Source organism: Nyctibius grandis, chromosome 7, assembly GCF_013368605.1.
Source record: "Nyctibius grandis isolate bNycGra1 chromosome 7, bNycGra1.pri, whole genome shotgun sequence".
Taxonomy (NCBI): Eukaryota; Metazoa; Chordata; class Aves; order Nyctibiiformes; family Nyctibiidae; genus Nyctibius; species Nyctibius grandis.
This window is the reverse complement of record NC_090664.1, coordinates 5,876,994-5,899,501: the sequence shown is the minus strand read 5'-3', so window position 1 is coordinate 5,899,501 and position 22,508 is coordinate 5,876,994. Positions and strand designations below refer to the sequence as shown.

Sequence of the window (22,508 nt, the reverse complement as noted above, 5' to 3'; positions counted from 1 at the left end):
CCAAAGCAAACACTTGTTGACTCTACACTAACCACTTTTAACTATCTTGACTACACAGCAATTAGATTGCGGCAAAATACATATGGGTACCAGAAGGTTTAAGTGTATTTTAATACAGCATCAAGCAGCATGATTACTGCTGCCCACAAAAGCAGGGTAGTACACACAAATTTTTGGTGCAGCCCATTTTAAAGTAATTGTGTTTAAAATTTCAGCTTGATGTGATGTCAAAGTCTTTGCCTCCTAAGGTGCTGTCACTAATGAATAAATCAAAGAACAATGTAAATTCTCTTATCCTTGACCCCACTAACACAGTGGCTCAGTGTAGGCTTAGAAAATGAAAAATCCCTTGAGGTGTGTTTATGTGTGTGTGGGAGGGAAGGGGTCTTACTTGTTTTGTCCTTGTTAAAATCCCATTCTAGCTGCAACCTGGAAATGGACTAATACAGGTGTCACTGAATTGCAATGATATCCCTCCTCATGTAGTCCATCTCGCACTGCATGGACCACGATTTCCATCCCAGCATCTCAACTGCAAAAGCTCTGACCCAGCACACCTGGGTGAACTGCGTTGGCCAGTCCTGGAAAACGTAAGCTCTTTGAAGGAAGGAAGGAACCTCAGATTCTTTTGAACTATGCTATGCAACTGCCACCACTACTTGAATTAAGATTGACATTTGAATGAAATTAATTAAACTCATTTTCTTTCTTTTGTAGGGCAAAAAAAAAAAAGTATAAATTTAATACAACTCCCACAATCCTGTTGCTGTTACCTGGAAAAAATTAATAATCAGAATTAAGCAATTTTGAGAATTTCAATATTTGTAAATTACTTCCCTGGTAGAACTTGAAGGTATAACTATTTTACTGCCAAAAAATACTGATATTTGAAATCAAAATGCAGGAATACTTTACTCTAAAAATGTAAGAAATAAATACATGCTAACCCAGTGTCAAAAGCTTTCCACACGCAGTGTATAGTACAGCATAGTTTTGTGAAATTGCGTATGTCCATGTTACAGAATTGTACTTGGCTGATTTAAGTTATCTTACTGTGATATTAGCACGATGTCGTAGCACTGCAGTTCACTGTTAAACACAGTAGCAAAGAGCAACAAATGAAATAATGAAATTTTTGCTCGAAGAGTTAGTCACAAGTTATACAATGCCCTTACAACAACTGAATCGACAGTCAGAGTTGACGCACAAACACAATACAAACAAAACAGAATGGAAAAGAAGTACATCAATGAAAACTTCTGAAAAAGGAGCTAAATGACTTACCTTAAAGTCTAAGCAGTCTATTGAAGAAAGAACAATGCTCATATTCTTAGTGTGTTCATTACAGAAGACTCCCTTCGTTAACAAGACACAGGCGCTATTTTGTTTCATGGGCTCATGAAGGATGTATTTGTGCTGTACTGCACTTTTTATCACCAAATGCTATTTCCAGAGCCATACTGTTACTATGAAGTGGCTTCATTAACAAATGAGGAAGTGATATATCCTATCTCCATTAGAAACATGTGGAGAAAAAGAATGTTTGCCATATGGGAAAAAGGAGAAAGATCAGTGAGGAAGTAAGTGCTTAAGCTTCCTCGATATCATCACAAAAAAGGCAAAGCTTGAATTGGCTGTAAGTACATTATATTTATAGTTCTGAACATGTGTTCATGCATTTTACAGCTATTCAACAATGACATTTTGAAATTTTACTGTAATTGGAGAATTTCTCCTGGAAGCCAGAAAGGTGAACCATTTTTAAGTTTTTGGTGCAATATGATAAGGTTAGTAAGTTTATTACATCTACATTTTAATTCCTTGCTTATTCTTGACCAAATTATTGGAGTCTTTAGCAGTATGATGTACTTATAATTGTTGGGTCATATCCTGAAGTGCACTGGAGCAGCAGCTTAACAGATGGCATTGTGGAAGGTCTGTATTGATTAAAGAATGCTTCAAGATTATTTCCTCAGTTCTCTTTCTGGACCATTTACCTTCATTGTTGTCTGACACCCAGTTCCAGGAGTTAACAATTATTACCAGAGGAGGCTGGCTTTGATCCCTGGGTCAATTGCAAAGCCAAAGTGGAAAAATGCATCTTTGCAATGTGCAAGGGCAGCTGATATCGGCTACTGTGTAAGCAGTCCCACCTCTAACAGTCTCTTCTGTCATGAATCCTTTTCCTTTCCTTTCTGCTTTCCAAACCCAGTTTCTTCTCATGGCTAAGTGGGAACAGGTCATAACTTCAATCTCTTAAGTAACATTGTATCTGTTTCCCCAAGATCACCAAACATTGCAAAAAGTAAACTGCATGCCATACAAAGGAAACAGTAACAAAAAAGATTACTTGGTCAAGCACCCTGTAATTTTTTTTGAGCTTTACAGCACCTGACAAGCTTAAAAAAAAAAAAAAAAGAAAACTTTATATTTCACTTTTCACAATGACACTGATTAACTGATTTATAAATTCTAAAGACTATCTACAACTTGTCAAGTCATTTTAGTTTTGCTGGTACACATTACAGATAATGATACTAATAGCTGCCATTTAAGGCACAATTTTGATTCTGGGACGAAGATTTAACCATTCTTGGTATCAAGCAGGCATTATGTTCTCAGTTCCCCAAGCAGCCTTTTTGGATATAATACTAAAACAATAAGGTCAGTTGGGGGAAGACAAAAGTGACAAACTTTAGATTATGGTCATAAAAGTGCAAGAGACTCAGCTAGCACATTTCAACATGTTAACTCCCCTTCCAGGCTGAAGTTGTTCCTGAAGGTGGTATTAAGCCAAGACATTTTATGCTGGAACAGATAAAGTATATAGGACTATTCTACCTCAGCAAATGACAAGTTACTAAGAACAGTCTGATGTGATTCTGTGTGCTTTTCTACTTAACCATGCTTCAGGACTACAAAAATATGTTTTCTGTGAAGTATGTAAGAAGCTTAAAACAAAACATACGTTTTGAGAACTGAATTAATGCTTTTATTTATTTTTAACTAAGTTTTCACGCTCTACCTACTGCTTAAAAGCAAAGATCAACCAATAATGGTAGGTTCAACAAAAATTTAGATATCTATTGCAGGCTTAACATGGCATGTTAAGAGCATGCCTGCAGCTGGAACTATTTCTTATTTATTCTAGATTACAATAATCACTACTAGATTTAAGACTGGATCTTCCATGTATAGACAAGCTCTAAAAAAACTGTTTTCCTCTTCAATATAAAAATATTAGCATGCACGCACACAAAACAAGACTTCTCTAGGCAAAGATGCCTGCCATATGTAAAAATAAAAAATAATTTAAAAAATTTGAAAATTCTTGCACAGATAAAAGAAAGGATGCTATGCATGTACTCATGTCAACTGTATTACAAGCTTTCATTCATTCTGTGCTATTCTAACAGGTGGATCCAGAAAATATATTTGCATTTATTTATGTGCTACTTAAGACTTCAACTGCCATTGAACAGACTTGTTACTATAATCCAGAAATGTCAAATTTTGTTCCAAATGAGATTTTTTTTTAAAAAATACAAAACCAAATGATTACAGAATTGTTTACGACTCAAAAGCTGGTTCAACAAATTAAACTTACTAAAGACAATACATTTGTTTCCTGAGATGGCTAAAACTCACGTTTCAACTTCATGTTGAACTACAATTAACAAAAAATACTATGCACAAAATCAGAGTTAACTACAGCATACAAACACATTTACAGAAATCACCTAATTTCACTAGTACTATTTGTGTTAATGTGTACACCTTAACAAAAGTCCTAAAATAACCTTTATACATTACAAAACAAGGATTTACAAAACTTTATTTTATTTCCAAGTTACTTCATTCTAAAAATGTTGAAACATAAAAAAATACCATTTCCTAAAGGAGTTTACAATAAAAGGCTAACAATCTGGCATGGAAGAGGTAAATATACGGAAATCTGTTTTAACAGTCACAAATCAGTCGCTGGTGATTAAAGAACACTTTGTTCTTCAAAGCTGGTAGGCACTTCCACGTAGCCAGAAACTTAAAGTTTTCCTACCACTCCTTTTCCCTCCCATACATAAAAATATCCAATGCAATAAAAAAGTAGGATAAAAGGGTGGACATGTGATCAAATAAAAGCATTATCTAAGGTCTTGATTATTGTTCATCTTGGGTAAACGTAAAGATTTTGTCCCAAAGTTTTCCTGACAGGACGGAGTTGTCTGGCTTTTAAAAGTGTTAGCTGAAATACCTCCCTTTTTTACCAGTGTATGTTGTTTGCTCACTGCTGTATTGTTGGTTTATGTCTGTAACAGAAACTGGCTCTAGGCCAGCCCATGGGTCCTCAAGCATTGAAGGTCTGTAATAGTTTTCCACATCATTAGACACTCTTTTCTCTCTGCCATGCGCTGTACCAAATGGAGTAGATGTCCTGGGTGATCCCTTTGGAAGAAAACCATCAGGTAAAGAAACATTTAATAGACTAATTCAAACTACAAAAAAAAAAAAAAAGTTTCCTTCTAATGTAGCAGAGCTTTGAAGCTGGTTATTAATAATAATTAGTACTCCTGACCTGCATCTTCCTCAGAAAATATTACCTTTATCATACTTTTAATTATGAGTGATGATTTACCAGGATAAGAAAAAAACCCCAGTCTTCTCCAAAATACTTGGTTTATGTCACTCTGGCACATAACTACAGAAAAGCTCCTCATGCTATTTTTCATAAGCTGCCTAAGTCAACATGTCTAACTCAAAAGCTGAACAACAAAACAGGGAGTTACGAGGCTGAGGAAGAGTTGATAATGTTTACAAGAGCAGAAGTCAGATATTAAGTACTTATAGATTGAACACAGCATTGTATAAAGCAAATAGCTACAAATGACCCAAAGAATTTACTGGGAAAAACACTCTGTTTTAACCAAACTAGTGTTCTGTGAAAGCTGAGAACAGATGACTTTATTTGATATACAGTCTGTCTGGTAATCAGTGATTAAGCAGATATTGCATAAAAGAAAAACCTTTTGCATGGAGGTTTTGATATTTGATTTTTTTTTTTAAAGATCAAGGATCACCACAATTGCTTCTGCACACCTGCTACAAGTCTGCAACTTGGAGAGCTATGACATAAAGGAAATTGCTATAACCATTTCCTCCTGTTAGTATCATCCATTGTTCTTTTCCTCAGATTCACTTCCCTAAAAAGTGAGGTTTTGTCTAAAGCTATATTCATTTACATTCATTTGTTTTAACCAAAGTTAAACAACCTATACTACAGACAGATACACATCCATGTCTTATTTACAGGGCATTTGTTTCTAACGATTTGTCCTAGTACAATTCGGGCATGCAGCTAAGACGATGATCTTAAAACAGCAAAATTACTAAAAAGTAGAGAATTACTTGATGAAGTATTGTATCAAAACCATGAATGAAAGGTCCGAGAATCACCTCACAATACAGCTAAAAACCTTCTAAGGGACAAGGAGTTTCCCAGAGCAGGTCAACTAGCAAAAGTGACATTAAAGTTCTTTAAGCACTCGGATTTAGTAGTAAAGCAGTAGTACATAGTGCATTCTATCTTAAAAAAAAAAAACCACAATTAACTCTTTAAAAAAATATGTTTAATGGAGACCCTGTAACTTTGATGTGGTAAAACAGAATGTGAAGTTTATTTGATGTTATATCTAATCTGCAGCACTCAAAAGAAAGCTGAACTGCATAATGATCTGCAGTATCCAGTGATAGAACAAAATAATTCAATGGTAAGACTCTTTTGGATGGATTTATTTTATAATATTAAATTTCACTGCAATATAACGCAGGCCATCAGTGACACCGACATTTTTGCATGTTTTAAATCTAGGAAATGTATTACATAATACAAGATCGACAGCCTTCAATAAGTGTTTAAAAAAATAAAAATGTGATTATTCATATTACAGGCCTGTGGAAAAGGAAAATAGCCCTACCTGTGCAAGTGAAACCATTCTGTGCAAAAGCAGCTGTTTGGCACCAAAGATACCTTAAAAAAACCTTTGTGTTTTACTGTCACTGGTGCAAGCAGCCTTTTCTCACAGAACTCTCCTTAAAGAAACAGTCAATACTTTTTTCCCAGACAACAAATACCTCTCTACAATAGAAAAAAAAAATCTTTTTGTGCTATCAACATGTTACTGAATGTGGTAATACTGCCTTGAAAATGCGACAGCTTTCTTCACCTGATGTAATTTTAGCTGCTGACAGATGCATAGAAACAGAGAAATCGTGATTACAGCATTTCACAAGATTTTTTTTTACTTTCTGTAATAATTTTCAACCCATCACCACTAACTAGCTACTGCTACTAGCTAGTTCACTAACTCCCTGAGTGTAGAAAGGGAAACACTTCTGCCAAGTGAATTCTAAGAGGAGATATTCAAGAGATACAACAAATGTTTTCATAAAATTTAAAGCAGATGCATCTCTGGGAAAAATGGAAAGCTATGTAAAGTACTGGCAAATCAAGCTTACTATGTTTTTCTTTAAGTTTTCTGTTTATTTCAAAAAATGAAAGTCTGCAAGCACAAAAAGCGCACAGAATAATAATAACATGTAATTAATAGAACACTAAAGTAAATATAAACTGTCTTTGGGATTTGCTGATGAGATTTTTAAAGGGTCACTTAAGATTTTCACCTCAAAGGTGACGGTAAAAACATAAATTTCAAAAGCACTGTAGTCTCTTAACAATAGCATCTACAGAAGAGAAGGGAACAATCCACATGCCCCAAAGAAATTTGATGCTTAGAACACGCAAAAATCCCTCTACCTGAATCTACTCATGGCCTCACGGACTAAGACTCTTGTCGCCCATGTCGAAGAAAATGGGGACTCATGGTTAATGAGACTTCCTCCCTCCGTGATTGCCTCTATTGCCCTACCAGGCAAAACAACCCATGTGTGTATAGGTAAAAGTACACATATACACGTTACCTTAGTCCTAGGCAAAGCTACAGACATACGATGTCTTTCTAGTCTTAGAAAGCATCACCATCAGGTCAATGCTGCTAAACTACTCACAAGGTCTGCAGAAGGAAATGGGAGAAGGGAAAATGTGACAATCTCTGACTGGATTCAAACTTGTACCTTCTTTATGTCAGGCTTCTTACTTAACACCAAGGATGGAGCCTATGAGATTGGTCCTGCCCACGGGTCCTGACATGAAACAGTTCTGACTAAAATTAGAGGCAAAAGGATTCCTGCTTATTCTTCTGCTCAGTTAATTTAAGGCATGCTTTTAAAAAACACTAATTGAATATCCAAAGGGTAATTTTCTGAAGGGAAATGTCTAGACATCCATGACAGTTACATCCCTCCAGAATCTGCAGCAGAAACCCCACATCTGTAGGCTTCCACACTGGGAGAGCCTTTCTGGTTCTGTTGAAGAAAATGTACAAAGTTTGTGATGATCCCCTTCCACCAACAATGACATTCCTGTAAGAGAGTTATCTGCATCATAAAGAAGTAACCAAAGACTATTTTTGAGTGGAAACATGACTACGCAGTGCAGGCACATTAAGATTTTACTAATCCCTATTAAGATTTGACTTCATTATTACACTTTCATCCTTAAAGTGTCAGAGCACCTGAAAATGTTATCATTGTTATGTGTCATTTGTTACACTTTCAAGGTTTCTCTAACATTGCATAAAGCCAGCTATGTACGTAAAGTTGGTATCATCTCAAGAACTGTCATCCCTACCTGCACTGCCAGTCACGCACCCCAACTAAACCACCTGAGAAAAGCGTAACTCACAGAACCTGTTGTTGACAGCTCTCGGGAATACTACTTTATATGAATTAAAGCTTCCAGTGCAATGCAAAGACTTTTAAAATGATACTCTATTATCCCAACAACAAACGCTGTCGTTTCTGCTTAAAGGAGCCTCAGCCTAATTCTAGTAGAGCACTCCTTTTCTCTGCTCATGTCCCAGAAAGCTCTATATGTGAACAGGACAGCTTCCATGATGCAAGACAACACAGGCAAAGTAAAAATACACAGCACTTCACCGTTGTGTTAAAGAAAACTGATCAAATAGAGGTACACACAAGGGAAAGAGGTGTTTGCTGCAGTTTTGGGTGGTACTTAGTTTTCTCCCTACCTTCACATGCCAAAACATGAAAAGGAAGCAAGCTACACTCTTGTGAGTCCTTGTGTCTTCAAAACAGGCCTCAGCCAGGACTGGGGCCCGCCTCCCTTCCCTGATCACACAGCTGCCTGACCTGGGGTCTCTCCATCCTCTCTACTGGGGGAAGACAGGTTTTGCCCAGTGCGGTGCAAGTCGCGCTCTCCCCGGAAAATGGCGGTGGAGGGGATGGAGCTGCGCCTCGCCACAAGCCCTCGGCGCGCTCTCCCCTGCGGGCTGAGGGCCCCGCTTAGCAGCAGCACCTCCCTCCCTCCCGCCCGCCCCGCGGAGGCGCAGGCCTGTCTCCCTCACCGCCCTGCCCCATACCTGGTAGTGCCTCTGGAAGCCCCCGGGCGAGCGCTTGTGCTGCTGCGGGTGCGGGGGAGCTCCGGCCGGGGATTTGCCGCCGTAAGGAGCCGGGTACCGGGGGCTGACGCTCTGCGGCCTGCGCGGGGTTTGCCCCCCCAGCGACGGGCTCCCGAACCGCCCGCCGCCGCCGTGGAAACCGGGGCCTCGGGGCGAATGACCGCTGCCGTAAGGCCCGGGACGGTGGCCGTAGGGCGGCGTGTGGTGGGGGCTCCCGTAGCCCCGCGGGGAGGGTGGCATGGGGCCTCCGCCCGAGGGAGGGCTCCGGAAGCCGCCGCCGGCGTACGGAGGCGTCGGCGGGCGGAAGCTCTGCCGGTACATGGCGGGGCCGGCGGGGCGATGGCGGCGATAAATAAAACCTGCGCAACGGCCTCCCTCGGCAGCCGCCTCGGCGCGGCGACGTCGCTCCTGTTTTTTTCCCCTTCCCTCCACTTTCCCCGCCAAGCGGCCGGAACGTTCCGGGCTCAAAAGGTTCCGGGTTGGGGAAGGCGAGGCGAGGGACACCCGGGAGGCACCCGCCGCCGCGCCCCGTCGCCGCGGCCTCCAGCCTAACCGCGCTGTCAGGGCAGGAGCGGCCGGCGCCGGCCGGGCCGGGGATGGGGCTGGCTCAGCCTCCGCCGGCAGCGGAGCGCTTCTGCCGGTCGGGCGCGGCCCCACCGCGGGCGCATTTCCTCCCGGGGCGCGGAGAGCAGGTCCCCGCGGCGGCCGGCCGGCCGTCCCGCTTGGGAGGGTGAGAGCGGGCGGCCGGCTCGTCAGCGTTACGCGGCGGTGTGTCACGCTGGCCCTGAGGAGTTCTGTGCGTTTTCAAGCTGAAGAGGACTAATCTGAAGTGAGAGAGCCTTAGAAGATGTGTAGCAGATTTACCGGTGAAATTAAAGGCATACGTTAAACCCGGTGTTCGTGAGCGCCGTGTAGCTGTAGGTGAACGCCCAAGGTACTACAGTTGATAAAAATCAACAAAATCAACTGTTGTGTAAAGCAAAGCAAGTATTTGCCTCGTGTTTTGTGGCACTTCAGGTATGCTTCTTTGTACTACTTTCTTGCGTAGTCTTTTAGTATATGAGCCTGCAAATACTACATATATTATAGCAGTCCCAATGGAAAACACATACAATGACACATTTAGAGAGTACTTTAATGGAAAGGGGTTTTTTTTTTAATCAGTTTGAACTGTCAGCAATTCGTCAGTAGAGTGGTAGCTCAGGCAATGAGACCTACCCATACAAACTAATTTTCCAAGAGGAAAATGTCCTCTTGGAAGAGAACCTCATATTTAGTGACATAAACTCAATTTAACAATGTTATTTATTAGCATTCCTGCTCTGTTGTCAGCTGTGTTAATGCAAATACTCAACAGCTCAGTGACGAATAGTAAAGAGGTTTTTTTGGATTTCCATCAGCGCAACAAGGCACTGCTTGGTTTTCGGATGTTATAACGTATGGAAGTTGAATAAGGCTTTCAGAAAAGCAGTGAACAAAAGTTAGCCAATAAAATCAGCAGGATGTTTCTATGCTTTCTAAGTCTCACTTTTCTTTGGCTTTAAAGAGTTTTTTTTTCTTTTTGTTTGGGTTTTGGGTTTTTTGGGGGCAAATGGAGATAACTCACTTTCTGTTCTTAGTGAACTCAGCTCTCCCCCGTTTTACAGCCTCCCTGTGAAAGCATGGAGAAATATCCTTGCAGTTCTAAAACGGAGAGAGACAAAACCTGCTCGCTTAAATATTTTTGTTAATCCTTTACTGTTTTCTCTAGAAGATAAATTTTCTATCTATTATTATTATTATGCACACAAGGAATGCCATGTCCACACAAAGATAACATATCAGTTTCTCTGTCTAATCAGTCTTATTCCAGAAAGGGACAGCTTCTTTCAATTTAAACCTTTTTCACACAAAACGTATTAGAAATACATATTGTTACACACACGTTGAGTTACATTGGGATAGTTTTGCTGATGAATTTTTTCTTGTTGCCAAATCCTAATTGCTTCTAGGATCCTAAGCATCCATGTCATGCTTTTTATTACACGTCACGTGTCCAACAAACCTGTTGTGTAGAAGATTTTCCCTGTATTCTTCCTGAGCACTCAGCACCTCTGTCTCGCAACACTGCTAAGACTGCGCTATTCGTAATGCTCATTTTCAAGCAGCCAGAAGTTTTGTCTATTCTTGAGATGCAGCTGTCATCCTCACAGCGTATTTCTCAGAAATAAACGCTAAGCCTCTGCGCAGGCTTTTTTATCCTATTGCTGAGCAAGAAGACACCATAGCTTTCATATATGAAGCCCTCCACTTTGTCCTAACACAAACTAAAAATAGCCTGAAGGTGCTTAGCTCAGGGAAGAATTGCTTAAGCGTCAATTCAAGTTAACCCTTCCATAGTTATATACAACTGAAGATATAGCTTACCCTGTAAGTAATATTGCACCTTCCGTGAACCAAACCTGAGATAAAGAATCTACCTCACGCTAGCGAGAGGATTTAATGGCATCCAGTACCCCCGCCTACCTTGTAAGTGCAGAAAACTGTTGTGGGGATGCTTTATTTGTATTCCATCTTGGCAATGCTGTGTGTCGCAGTCCGTACACCGAACTGGATGTACAAGTTTCTGGCCATCAAACAGTGGTTTGCCCAGGAACTAGACATCGCAGCAAAAAAAGCCCTTAAGTTTATTTTGTATAAACACCGAGGTTTTTACACGGCATCTGGAATCGCTGCCGCAACATCTGCAAGGCACTTCCCTGTTTATAAAGCCCAGCCACCTGCCTCCTGCACACTGAGGGGAGCAGAAGAAGCACCCTTTTAACCGGGACCGCCTTACAGGAGGGACGAGCCGCCGCGGAGGGACCACCGCGACCGCCGGCAGCGGCTCCACAACTCCCAGCGGGAAAAGCCGGGGAGGGGAGGCCGCGCCCCGCGCCTGCGCGCCGCCCCGACCCGGGAACAATTTAACGCTCCCCTTGGGTGCGACACGAGGAAAGGGGCGGTGGCGGGCGGCGCCTGCGCGCTGTGGCGAAGCGCGCACCTTTTCGCGACGCTCGGGTGAGGCGCTCGGCGTTGCTTCGAGTGGCGGGCGGCGGTGCGCGGCGATGCTGCGCGCCGGGCTGGGAAGAAGGAGCTGCTGTGGCGGCGGGGGGCTGTGGAGGAGCCCGTGCCCCGCAGCTGCCGGCGGCAGCGCCTCGCCGCGCTGCCCCAGAGCCCTGAGCGCCTTCTCCGCCTCCCCTGGCAACGGCGGCGGGGCGCGGGGTGGAGGCGCTCCCCCGGCAGGTAGCCGCGCCGCGCCCTCCCCTCCCCTTCCCTCCCTCGCCTCGTTGGGCCCGTTAAATCCCGCCGGGGCTCTGAGGCGGTGCCACTCGCGCGCAAACGTGTCGGAGCTGTTTCGCTGAGGGGGGCGGGAGGGTCGTTAAGACACCTGAGGGAGGCTTCTGCCGCCGCCGCCTCGCAGCACCGCGGCCCGTCCCGTGGCCTCCTGTAAGGGGGAGAAGGGGGCTGCAGCGTGCCGGCAGCCGGGTGCTGAGCCCGCCGCCAGCCCTGCTGTCCGCCTTGCCCCGCACCACGGGGCCCGCGGGGTCGTGGGGCGGTGGGCGCGTGGGTGGCGAGCGGGGTCGCCTCGCGGCCGCGCTGATGGCAGCCGCGGCCGCTTGTGCAGCCTCGGTCCGCGGCTCTGCGCCCTGCTGGGCTGCGGGGTTTCGCTGCGTGCGGCTGGACTTTGCGCCGCGGCGGTGCCGCGCTGCGCGTCGCTCCGGTTCGCGTGTGGCGGGGAGCGGGGCAGCTCCCTGGGCGGCTTCAGCAGATGGGAGGGGAAAAAGTGCCGGTGTCCGGTTCTAGGCCTGATGTTTCAAAGGTTATGAAGCTCTAACTCCGTGAAATTGTTTTTTTAATAAAGAAAAATAAAACCAAGCTGCAACAAAGTCCTTTTCCTCTGGCTTTCAGATCTCTTTGTTGTTTAATAACCTAGAAAAATACTAAAAATTGCCTTGGTTGCATTAGAATAAGGGAGTTTGGTGTTCTGTTTCCCAAGATGAATGTACCAAGTGCATCACTGGTTGGGGTGTACCTATTGATAGTGTATTAAGCCACAGCAGTGATGGACTTGATCATAACTTGCTGCATATATGAATTTAAAAATATTGATTGTGCAATTTTGCAAGTAGAGACAATAGACTTGAGGTGTGATCTCCTCTGGAATTGGATATAATTGGAATGGAATCTATTTACTATTAATTTGCATTGTTTTAAAAATATTGAATGTACTAACCAACTCAGTGCCCTCTTCTGTCACAAGTATAAAGGAAAGCTTTGTTTTTTGGAATATGATGTGAAAATTAATTTCTGTTCTATAGAATGATCTCTCTGTTGGTTGCTTACTCATTGTTATGTTAGACCAACCTTGGGACAACCTACTGAGCCTAACTAAAGAGTTTAAAATCATATTGAGGGTGAGTGGATCTATTTATTCATCATCAAAGTTATTTGTAAAAGATACATATGGCTGTGTAATTTACAGTAAATTAAGCATCATGGGAATAAAGAATTTACAAATAGGGTATTGTTAGAGCTGAGAGAGTGGATTTTTCTTTCAATCATCAAGGTACTGGAATAATTATAAGCAAAAATACAGAAGAAAATGTGAGTTTGCATTTTAGAGATTTTAGGCAATTGAGCCAGAAGTCCAACAAAAAGCACTCTGCGGGAGAAGTTTAACTTTGGGTATGAGCCTGACAGGAGGCTAGCGAGGAGAGGGAAAAAAAATAGGAGATGCTTCTGGTCAATACTGATTGATTCTGATCTATTCTGTTTGTGGTGAGGTTTTGTTTCTTTCTGTTCCTACCGTAAGGGCTCGGTAGCACTCTGGTACTCAGGATCAGTGTACCAGAACTCCTGTTTCTCTGACAGTCAAAAGGCTTTCTATTACAATTGTTTCAGCAAATTATAGTCTTGCAGGAATGCAAATCTAGGTCCTGTAAGTTTTCTTTTGTCAATACTTGTGCTCATCTAGTTTGAAGAGACTAACTGGTCTATTTTTTTTTTTATCTTAGATTTTCAAAAGCAAGCTTTTGTTCTGTCCTCTTCCTTGCATTTCTTCATCATTGTGGACATCAGTGTTATTTATTAGTATTAAAAAAAATTCACAATGGTCTGTTTGTCTCTGAAACAGCAGTTGTACTCTCCTGTTCCAACTATAGAAGAGTCCTAATCCCTGAATGGTGTGTTAGATATTACCATAATGTGAGTGATATGATAATTAGTAAGGATTATTCAGTCTTAGTTATGCATAAATGCATATTTACAGGCTAATCTTAACACTTTATAGGCTGCTTTGAGAAATATCTTTATGGATTCCTGCAACTCAGCCACAGGTAGAGAACCTGTTGGCTCTGAAAAGTTGCTCTGCTGTTCTGGTGGTGTGTGAGAAGTGTAAATAAGTAACACTAAATATGCTGGCTCAGGAGGAGAATAAGTAAGCCATTGAGTAAGAGAGTGCAGGCCTTTAAAAGGTGTGGAAAGAACAGAGGAAGATGGACCCTTTTTGTTAACTAAAATGATTTTTTTTTTTTTTTTTTTTTTAGGAGCTGTGCTCTTCAGCAAAGCTGTTGTTTACATATTTTCTGTAAACACAGAGTAACGTCATTGTGAAGCAAATGGTGCACTTGGTTCCTTAACAGACAAGCATATGCTTAAGTGTTTGCTGAGCTAGAGCCAACTTGATAAAATTGAGGCTACGCTGGAGGATCTGTGGTGTTTACCTGGCTCTAGCACAAGTATTTTCCAACACCTAGAAATTTCACTGAGGTGTGCAGCATTGAGGAGAGGTGGCAGCCTGAGTTTTCCTAAAGGCTTTGAAACATGCAAAATACATGGCCACTCCTAGATAAGCACGTTTTCCACACGCTGCTTGATCTGCATATTGTATTAACCAAAACCCATTAAACTCAAATCCCTCCGGAGTGGTTGGTAATAATTGAAGAAAATGTCTTGAAGAACGGGATGCAAGTATTCTCATTGCCAACAGTACAGTGAATGAAAATATTTTAGCAGAAGCCTTGAATTCCAAGTGCTGCTTCATACCTCTGTAGCTTTTTTTATCATATATGTCTGTTTATATCCATCTCCTTCTTACCATATATACAGGTAAGGTAGGAGGGAGATTATGGGGGAGACTGAAGGGTGGCTCAGGTCTGATGGAAGGCGTGTGGAGCAGGTGACACAGACATTCACTGCTGTGTAACTTGGGAGACGCACCACACTGTCCAGCACGCTTTGAGGGACTGTGGTTCTTTTCTCCTTCCTGTTCTGTAAGGAAATCTGTGCTTGAATTAATTGTTTTTTTTTTTGTGTGTGTGTGGTTTTTTTTTTCCCCCCGTTTTACATCGCTCTCTTACCTGGACAAACACAAAGAGATGCTTACCACAAGGTAGTATTGTGTAATTCTGGTGGTGGTATTGGCCAGGTGCTTTTTTTTTTCTTTTGTGGTATGAGACCACCTTCCAAATAGTAACAAAATTACTGCCCACATGGGGTGATGAAGTGTTTGCATCCCCGGCCTGCAAATAAATTCACTGAGTTAGCAGAGCATAAGCCAAGGTCACCCAAGAGAGAGCCGGTACACCTGTGGTCCAGACTGCGATTGCTCTGTCTGTGATGCTTATTGGCACTGCTGTTGTTTCTTAGAGCTAGTCAGGGTGGAAAGGGTGAGGGAAAGGAGGAAAGCATTGTGATCTCCTAGTAGTTATCTTGCACGTGCAACTACCATTGAAAGTTAAAGACAGAACAAGTATTTCCTTGGTTCATACATTGTCTTCATTTTTGTAACCTCTTTTTTTTGAAATGCAGATATTCTTCTTTTTTTTTTTTTGTGTCATGCAAGCACATGGGTCCACAGGGGTCAAAACCCTTCGTGAGGATCCCGTGTTTCACATTGGTCTGCTACCCATTAGTTTTAGTTTGTGTCATTCTGATGTTTCTTGCTATGCTTTTATTGTATCTTTCTTCATGTTAGTCTTTAAAAGCTATATGAGTGCTTGTGGAAGACACATATGAAAATATCTCTAAAAAGTGGCTTTATTGTAGAATTGCTAGGTGTTTAGAATAGGTTCTGCAATGTTAACCTAAGGTTTTCCAACTTTGAAAGGCTTTACTAATGTAATATACTCCTAATAATTTACCTGTGCAGAAAGCTTTATTATCCTTTATTTGGGGAGGGAGATGAGAGAGGATGATGGGAGAGTGTTGTAAAAACAGTATTTCAGACTACAAATGAGAAACATATTTTACAAAGAAAATAATTTCAGAGTAATTTACTGTTTTCTGTTTCTTGTCAGGTGCTAGTAATGTAAAGCCATTGGATGGTGTGAAAATTCTTGATTTAACAAGGTTTGTCTTTTGCCTGTAATTTGGAACAGTCTGTCTAGATGCAAATATTCTGATAGGAAAACCTAAGAAAACAATATTTTTCAATATTACAGGGTGCTTGCAGGGCCCTTTGCCACAATGAATTTAGGAGATCTAGGGGCTGAAGTTATCAAAGTGGAAAGACCAGGTAAGATTCTTATTTATCTATTTTAGATATAATAAGAATGTACTTTAACAAGTAGTTGTTTATGTATTTTAAGTAATACCTGACTGAGAGTGCAAGATTGAAAACTTCTGGGAATATTTAGAAAGACAATACTATGTTCATTTGGTGATAGTGTGTTTTTGGTGACTCTGTGTATGGTATTGTGCTAAGAAATAATTAATTTTGTAGCTATTTGTATTTTTTTTTTGAGCCAACAGTTTTCAAGTTTGGGGAACATTTTACATCCTCATACTATTTCTGGTGTAGCAGAGAACTAGTTATTAGTAGGTTTGCTTATACACGTGTGATCTGTTTGCTTGAAGTTTAACACTGTGCTCCATGTATGTGTGTTTTGATCAGAAGTAGTCTCTGTCTATATTTAGAAAAGAAAAGAGTGTGAGAAGGCTGAAGTTGTAAGGTCAGGTAACTTTTTCAGATATTAATGTACCAACCAGTACAGAGTCATCAGTTACCTAAGTGCCTTATTCCATTACTCAAAGTCCAGAGGAGGGTGACCAAGCTGGTGAAGGGCCTGGAGGGTCTGACCTATGAGGAACAGCTGAGGGAGCTGGGGTTGTTTAGCCTGGAGAAGAGGAGGCTCAGAGGTGACCTTAGTGCAGTCTACAACTACCTGAAGGGAGGTTGTAGTGAAGTGGGAGTCAGCCTCTTCTCCCGGGCAACTAGCGATAGGACAAGAGGACACAGCCTCAAGCTTCACCAGGGGAGGTTCAGGTTGGACATTAGGAAGAATTTCTTCTCAGAAAGGGTCATTAGCCATTGGCAGGGGCTGCCCAGGGAGGTGGTGGAGTCACCATCTCTGGATGTGTTTAAGAAAAGACTGGACATGGCACTTAGTGCCATGGTCTAGTTGCCATGGTGGTGTCAGGGCAATGGTTGGACTCGATGATCCCAGAGGGCTCTTCCAACCTGGTTGATTCTGTGATTCTGTGATTTAATTTGAATTGTTTGGGCTTTGCTTCGGTTTTAAATTGCGTTTGTGAATGCTTAGGTGTATGGTGTTGTTTTGTAATGTGGTGAGAGGGTTAAAACAGGGTTTGAAGCGTAGTGTTTGACATGCAAAATTTGACAAACATACAAATCCTTCCAGCAATTAGTTACATAAGAATTACGGAAAAGGTGTTTTTCCCATTGGGGAATTCAGAATCTTCAGCTCAGTTCACTCTAAGCCAAAATGTCTTAGGTTATTTTAAATAGGAACACATTTTGCTACTCAGGACTAGAATACTGATAAAATGACAGGTACTTTAATTTTGGAAACAGAAACTCTACCTTCTATTTTCATTTTTATTCTTACAAGGGAGAAAGGTAATATGAGCATTTAAAATATATATGTTTTTTGTTAGTGCTGCTTTTCTGTAATGTTGTTCAGATTTAGTGGGGATGGCAAGCATTTTGACTGGTAGAGTATAAGGTGACTTGGCATACTGTAGCAACTTTCTCCTGAGATTATTTTTAATATTCCAGGACAGTTTCAGGTTGTTAATTAAAAATTACCTTGTCAGAGAAATCTTTCTTTGGAATTGTGCAAAGTGAACAAAAGTTATTATCTGCATGAGGTGGTTGTATCTTTAAAGTCCGGGATCTGGTATTCCCATATAGATGGAGATGGGAGTTCACTAGAAAAGGGAGATTTCTGAATTTCCATGAAAATCTTCACGTTACTGCTGAAAGTGTCTGAGGTTAAGGAGCTTCAAGTGTGTGTTTTCAGATGCAGAAACTTGTGTAGCTCCTTCTGAGTCTGATTGGACTCTGGGTAATTAGCTTCATAAACAGAATTTGTTTTATTTTTGTGTATTTTAGCTTAACACAATGGTTTGCTTTTTCCACTCAGCACATGCACTTCTTATACAAAGCGTTGTGAGGATTGGGTAATGGTAAAAAATGCTTCATTCTTATGGAATAGCTGCACTTTTTAGTTCGTAAGACCAAGAATGACAAATTTCATGGCATTTGGTTCTTTTTTAGAAATATTCCCTGCATTGGGCTTCCAGTTTTATGCATAATTATGCATTTGAGGCATGTAATTATGCCATAGCAGCTGCACATTATGTCATGTATTTTTTTCCTCCTTTAAATTTCCATGTTTTCAGTTTCTCTCTTTTGGTATTATTAGTTTTGAAAAGAGCTGGTGCAGATGGTTACACCCTTGAGATACTAAAACATACTACATTCCCTATATTTTATTTTAAATAGGGAATATTGAATATTTGAACATTTATCAGAACATGGAATGTCTAACAAAAGATTTTTCACATCAACCTATGGGTCATCCTTAATCACTCACCATTGTTTCAAACTTTTTCACTTTTGTGACAGGGCAGAAGCTGCATCAGTTTTGTACTATGAGATGAGATGAGACTGACAGTGGTGTTATTCCAAGTATCTAGGTGGTAGGAATGGAGCAATGTCAGTGATTAAGCATGAAGTTTTGGAGATTTGCATTCCAGCTCTTAGAGGGTTTTTTTTTTTTGTGATTGAAGGAGAAAGGCAGCCTGAGAATTCTGAATTTCACACTTTTTAGAATGTGACTAATTAGCTCTTTCTGTGAGAGGATGTCTGCTTTCACAGGAGTGTTAATCCATAAAGGACAGTAGCCACACTAGAGTCCTACATGGAAAGTGTTACTGAAATGTTTTGTTTTGAACGCCTTGAAGTGGTAACATGCAGAAGAGGGATTTCTTTTTCTTCCCCAAGCTTCCCACTTGAACCAAAATAGGTCTTTGAGATGCTTAACAGCACAAGTGTTGATGAGCAATTTATATGTTTGTATAACTTTACCACAGTTGATCTTAAATGGCTGTAGACTTTGTGTAACCATAGTGTATAGCATAATTATGACAGTGGCTATATTGTGTAAGACCAAAGGTCCTTCAGCTTGTTTCTGTCGTGCTAGTATCAGAGAGTCTTCTGTGTTGCCTCACTAAGGAAAGTTTTCACTTGCGTGAAGTTAACAAGTGGATAAAGTCTGGATAGCAAAATAGGTACAGGAGTGTGCATGCTTGCTGGCACTCAGGATGATGATTATACCTGAATTTAAATTTAGCTTTAATTTTAATTAAAATAGATTGCCAATCCTAGTTTTAAATGTAATTAAAATAGATTGCCAGTCTTCATGACATTTAAGAAAGGTTTAAAATTGGAAATTAAACATAAATGATACAATGATATCAGTGTCTGCAGCAGCTTTAATGCCATCTTGCTTTTCTGTAAGACAGAAGCATTTCTGGAAGGGCTGGAGCTGGGGAATTGCACCAGCTATAGCAAGCGCTTCTTCTTGTTGGTGTTCCTGCAGCATGCAGCTTAACAAGTTGTTGCTGCTCAGAGGTATCTTGACGTTGTGTCCAGAGTGTTTCAGGAATAGCTTATTGACCATGTGCACTGTGTGACTCAGTGGAGGGCAAGAGCTTCTGCTAAATTCATCTGGATTGCCTAAAAGAATGGCATTGTAGCTCTGCTTTAAGTTAAAAAAAAAAAACCCCAAACCCCCCCAAAAACCACCCACCTCCCAAAATCAAATTGAAACACACCCCCCCCCCCAAATAAACCCACAAACAAAAACAACCAACAAACCTGCAAATATATTGGTGATGTATGGCTGTATATTAGTATTTTAAAGCCTAAAAGTAATCCCAGTGCTAACAAACGCTATGTTCACTTTGCTTAATCATGTTCACTTTTAGGTGTTTTTTTGACATAAATATTCTGAAATATATATATATTAAACTAATTTTTGTCCTGCCTGCTAGATGAAGCTTAGGTGGTTTAAATATGACATTGGAGGAAAGCTTTTTATTCTTTTTATTTGTTGGCAGTGTGATATTGGACAACTAATAAAATGTGTTGATATTTCTTTCAGGAGCTGGTGATGATACAAGAGCCTGGGGCCCACCTTTTGTTGGAACAGAAAGCGTTTATTTTCTCAGTGTCAATAGAAATAAAAAGGTAAGTGGAGTGTGGTATTGAGCATAAGCCTATGTTTTCTGTAATTACAACTGAAGATGTAACACTTCTCCTTTGTTTAATTCTTAATATATATAAGGGAGCAATAGTTACATTGGCCTTAAGTTATGATGAATAAATTTCAGGAGAAAACCAAAGAGTTCTATTGAACAAAAAAGGCTGCTAACCTCTGGTACGGTGCTGTGGTCAGCTGAGGCAAATCCAAGAAGCAAGAGTGGTCCTGCCAGTCCCCAGTTGCTGGTGCAAATTGACTGAAAAGTAAGGGTTATTTTATTTAAAGAATCATTTTTTTTCAGGTTCATCAGCTCAGCTGACCTGCATCAGCTGGCAGCTGGAGCTGGAGGAGAGCAGGCATCATACCCCAGTTAGATTGGCTAAAGGTAGCTTGTGAAATTTCGGGACTAAGATGAAGTTTCATGACATGCCTGAGCTGTTCAATAGCTTGTTGCCATTGGAACAGATGTTTCTGGTGTCCCCATGTGTACTTCCAGTAGTAGGTGCTGTGCAAACACACAGTGAACAGACTGCAGCGCAACTGCCAGCTGCACATCTGTCAGACTTGTTTTGGTGCTTGTCTGATCCCTTGGTGAGACAGTTCAGCTTGCTTTACCAACAGAATTTTTTTTTTGCAGGGAGAGGTGGGGTGTGTGTTAAAATTTGCTTATTTGATTCAGCTGTAGTGTGAAACTTGACTGTTGGTTATGTTTAGAAGAGGCTGATAATCACCAGAAGGGCTTTCACATAAATTACTGTTGTTTTGTTTTTGTTTTTTTTATCCCCAGAGTATAGCTATCAACATGAAGGATTCAAAAGGAGTAAAGCTAATCAGAGAGGTAGGTTTTGATAGCGTGCAAACCGTGCCTGTTTTGTATTGTTTTGATCCTGAGTAATAAAGAATAAACTCTGCATTTCAAGTATTAATTTGATATCTGATAATTAAAAATATGTGTGTGCAGTATATTTGTTAAATTACCATATATAGCCTCTCTACTCTGTGCTTTTGGACTCAATGTTCAGTGAAATTTCTAATGATTTTAGATACAAAATTTACATGAAAATGTCATCAGAAGCTTCAAATGAAATATTATGAGGAACAGGTCTAACAGCCTAGTGCTTTCCTTTCACTGTTGCTGTATTTGACCTTGCTGTACTACTTCATTAGAAAGATTCAAGCTGGCCTGACCTGATCAAGTCAGTGTGCAGTTTACAACGAAGAGGTGCTAGGCTCCGGTATTTGCAGGTTTTTGAATGTTACAGTGCATTCAGGACTCCAGTTGCTGTGCATCTTTTTGAGAAATACTGTCCTGTAGGTCAAACTTAATATTTGTTTCTTTTTTCAGTATTTGAGTTCAGCAGGTAAGGGTCTTTTAAGGGTGATCCATTTTTTCCATTGAAAAACTAATAAAAGCAATGTATTTCACATTCTGTAAAACTTGTGCTTTGGCATCCCTTTTTTATTTATTGAGAAACATATGACCTGCTACTTGCTAGTGCTGTGTTTTTAGCCCTGCAGTACTAACACGCCAAAGAGAGTGAGCTGGCTTCTGTTACTGTTTGTTTCAATATCAGTTCCAGCCACTTTTTCACAGTGAGACTGTATGTGTCCTGCAATAAGTGGAATTTGTCTGGTAGCATTTTTTTTTGTTGGGAATATTGTATGAGATGGAAATAGATTAAGTTGCCTGGTACTTTTGACCTTTTTTCTTCCCTGTCACCTATGTAAAAGACACTTCATATGGAAATCTTTGGAGGTCATAAGCCAAGGATTCTTTGCAGAACAGAACCATTTATTGTTGGTTTGTTATGAAGCTGTATGTTTGTCTTCTAAAGGTTTGGGGAACAGACATACTCGTTTGGAGTAATTTTGCATGTTATAACACAGATGTGTTTTTGGATAAAACTAGTCACATTCTAAATAAGGGCTCTAAAAATTGTTCCTCTTGCATAAAAAGACTAGCTTGTTATTTGACCTCTAAAAATGGTGAAAGAACAAACTACCCTGTGTGTGGGCTGGACCTGTTTGAAGAGTTAAAGGCAGCTGGGCCTACGAGTCAGGATGAGCTGGAGAAAAGATGGCTTCAGCATAAGCTGCTTAGGTGAGTGCACTATTTATGGTTAGGAGGTTCCTGTTTTCTTGACATTTGTGCAGGAAGATTACTGCTTGATTCTGGTTTTAAATATGTAACTTTGTCTGCAATATGGAGAACCTTTTTATGGTCTGTGGAGTTGAATGGCTGGTGACTTAAGACTTTGCAATATAACGTTTGTGCTTGAGGCTCAGGTGCCTGGTTGAGTTTAAATCCCACATAATTTTTAAATTGAAGCAGCAACTTTCTTCTCCCTTATTTGTCATGCAGGAGCAGCAGCCTCTCTGTCAGCTCAGTGCTGGGCTTCCCACCCTTTTCCTGTCAGGAAGATCTCTTGTACCACTGTAATGT

General features: G+C 40.9%; 2 protein-coding genes across 2 annotated transcripts in view; one reads left to right on the top strand and one right to left on the bottom strand.

Moving 5' to 3' along the window:
- Positions 1 to 1,630: 1,630 nt before the first annotated feature.
- Positions 1,631 to 8,936, bottom strand: MPLKIP (M-phase specific PLK1 interacting protein). The gene is made up of 2 exons (XM_068405412.1): positions 8,496 to 8,936; positions 1,631 to 4,443 (listed from the first exon to the last, which is right to left on the bottom strand). Exons 1-2 carry the CDS (start codon positions 8,853 to 8,855, stop codon positions 4,240 to 4,242), a joined length of 564 nt encoding a protein of 187 aa, XP_068261513.1. The 5' UTR covers positions 8,856 to 8,936; the 3' UTR covers positions 1,631 to 4,239.
- A 2,640-nt stretch (positions 8,937 to 11,576) lies between these two features.
- SUGCT (succinyl-CoA:glutarate-CoA transferase) overlaps positions 11,577 to 22,508 on the top strand; it is a 347,781-nt gene continuing 336,849 nt past the window's right edge. The window contains exons 1-5 of the mRNA XM_068405091.1: positions 11,577 to 11,798; positions 15,854 to 15,905; positions 15,998 to 16,071; positions 19,967 to 20,052; positions 20,853 to 20,903. Coding sequence (XP_068261192.1) covers positions 11,621 to 11,798; positions 15,854 to 15,905; positions 15,998 to 16,071; positions 19,967 to 20,052; positions 20,853 to 20,903 — 441 coding nt within the window. The 5' untranslated portion in view covers positions 11,577 to 11,620. The remainder of the gene's footprint in view (positions 11,799 to 15,853; positions 15,906 to 15,997; positions 16,072 to 19,966; positions 20,053 to 20,852; positions 20,904 to 22,508) is intronic.

Excerpts from the sequence above, each read along its gene's own strand:
- MPLKIP (XM_068405412.1), bottom strand. The coding sequence starts at position 8,855 with ATGTACCGGCAGAGCTTCCGCCCGCCGACGCCTCCGTACGCCGGCGGC. Across the intron at positions 4,444-8,495 it reads GCTTCCAGAGGCACTACCAG|GGATCACCCAGGACATCTAC; the intron begins GTATGGGGCAGG and ends TTTCTTCCAAAG.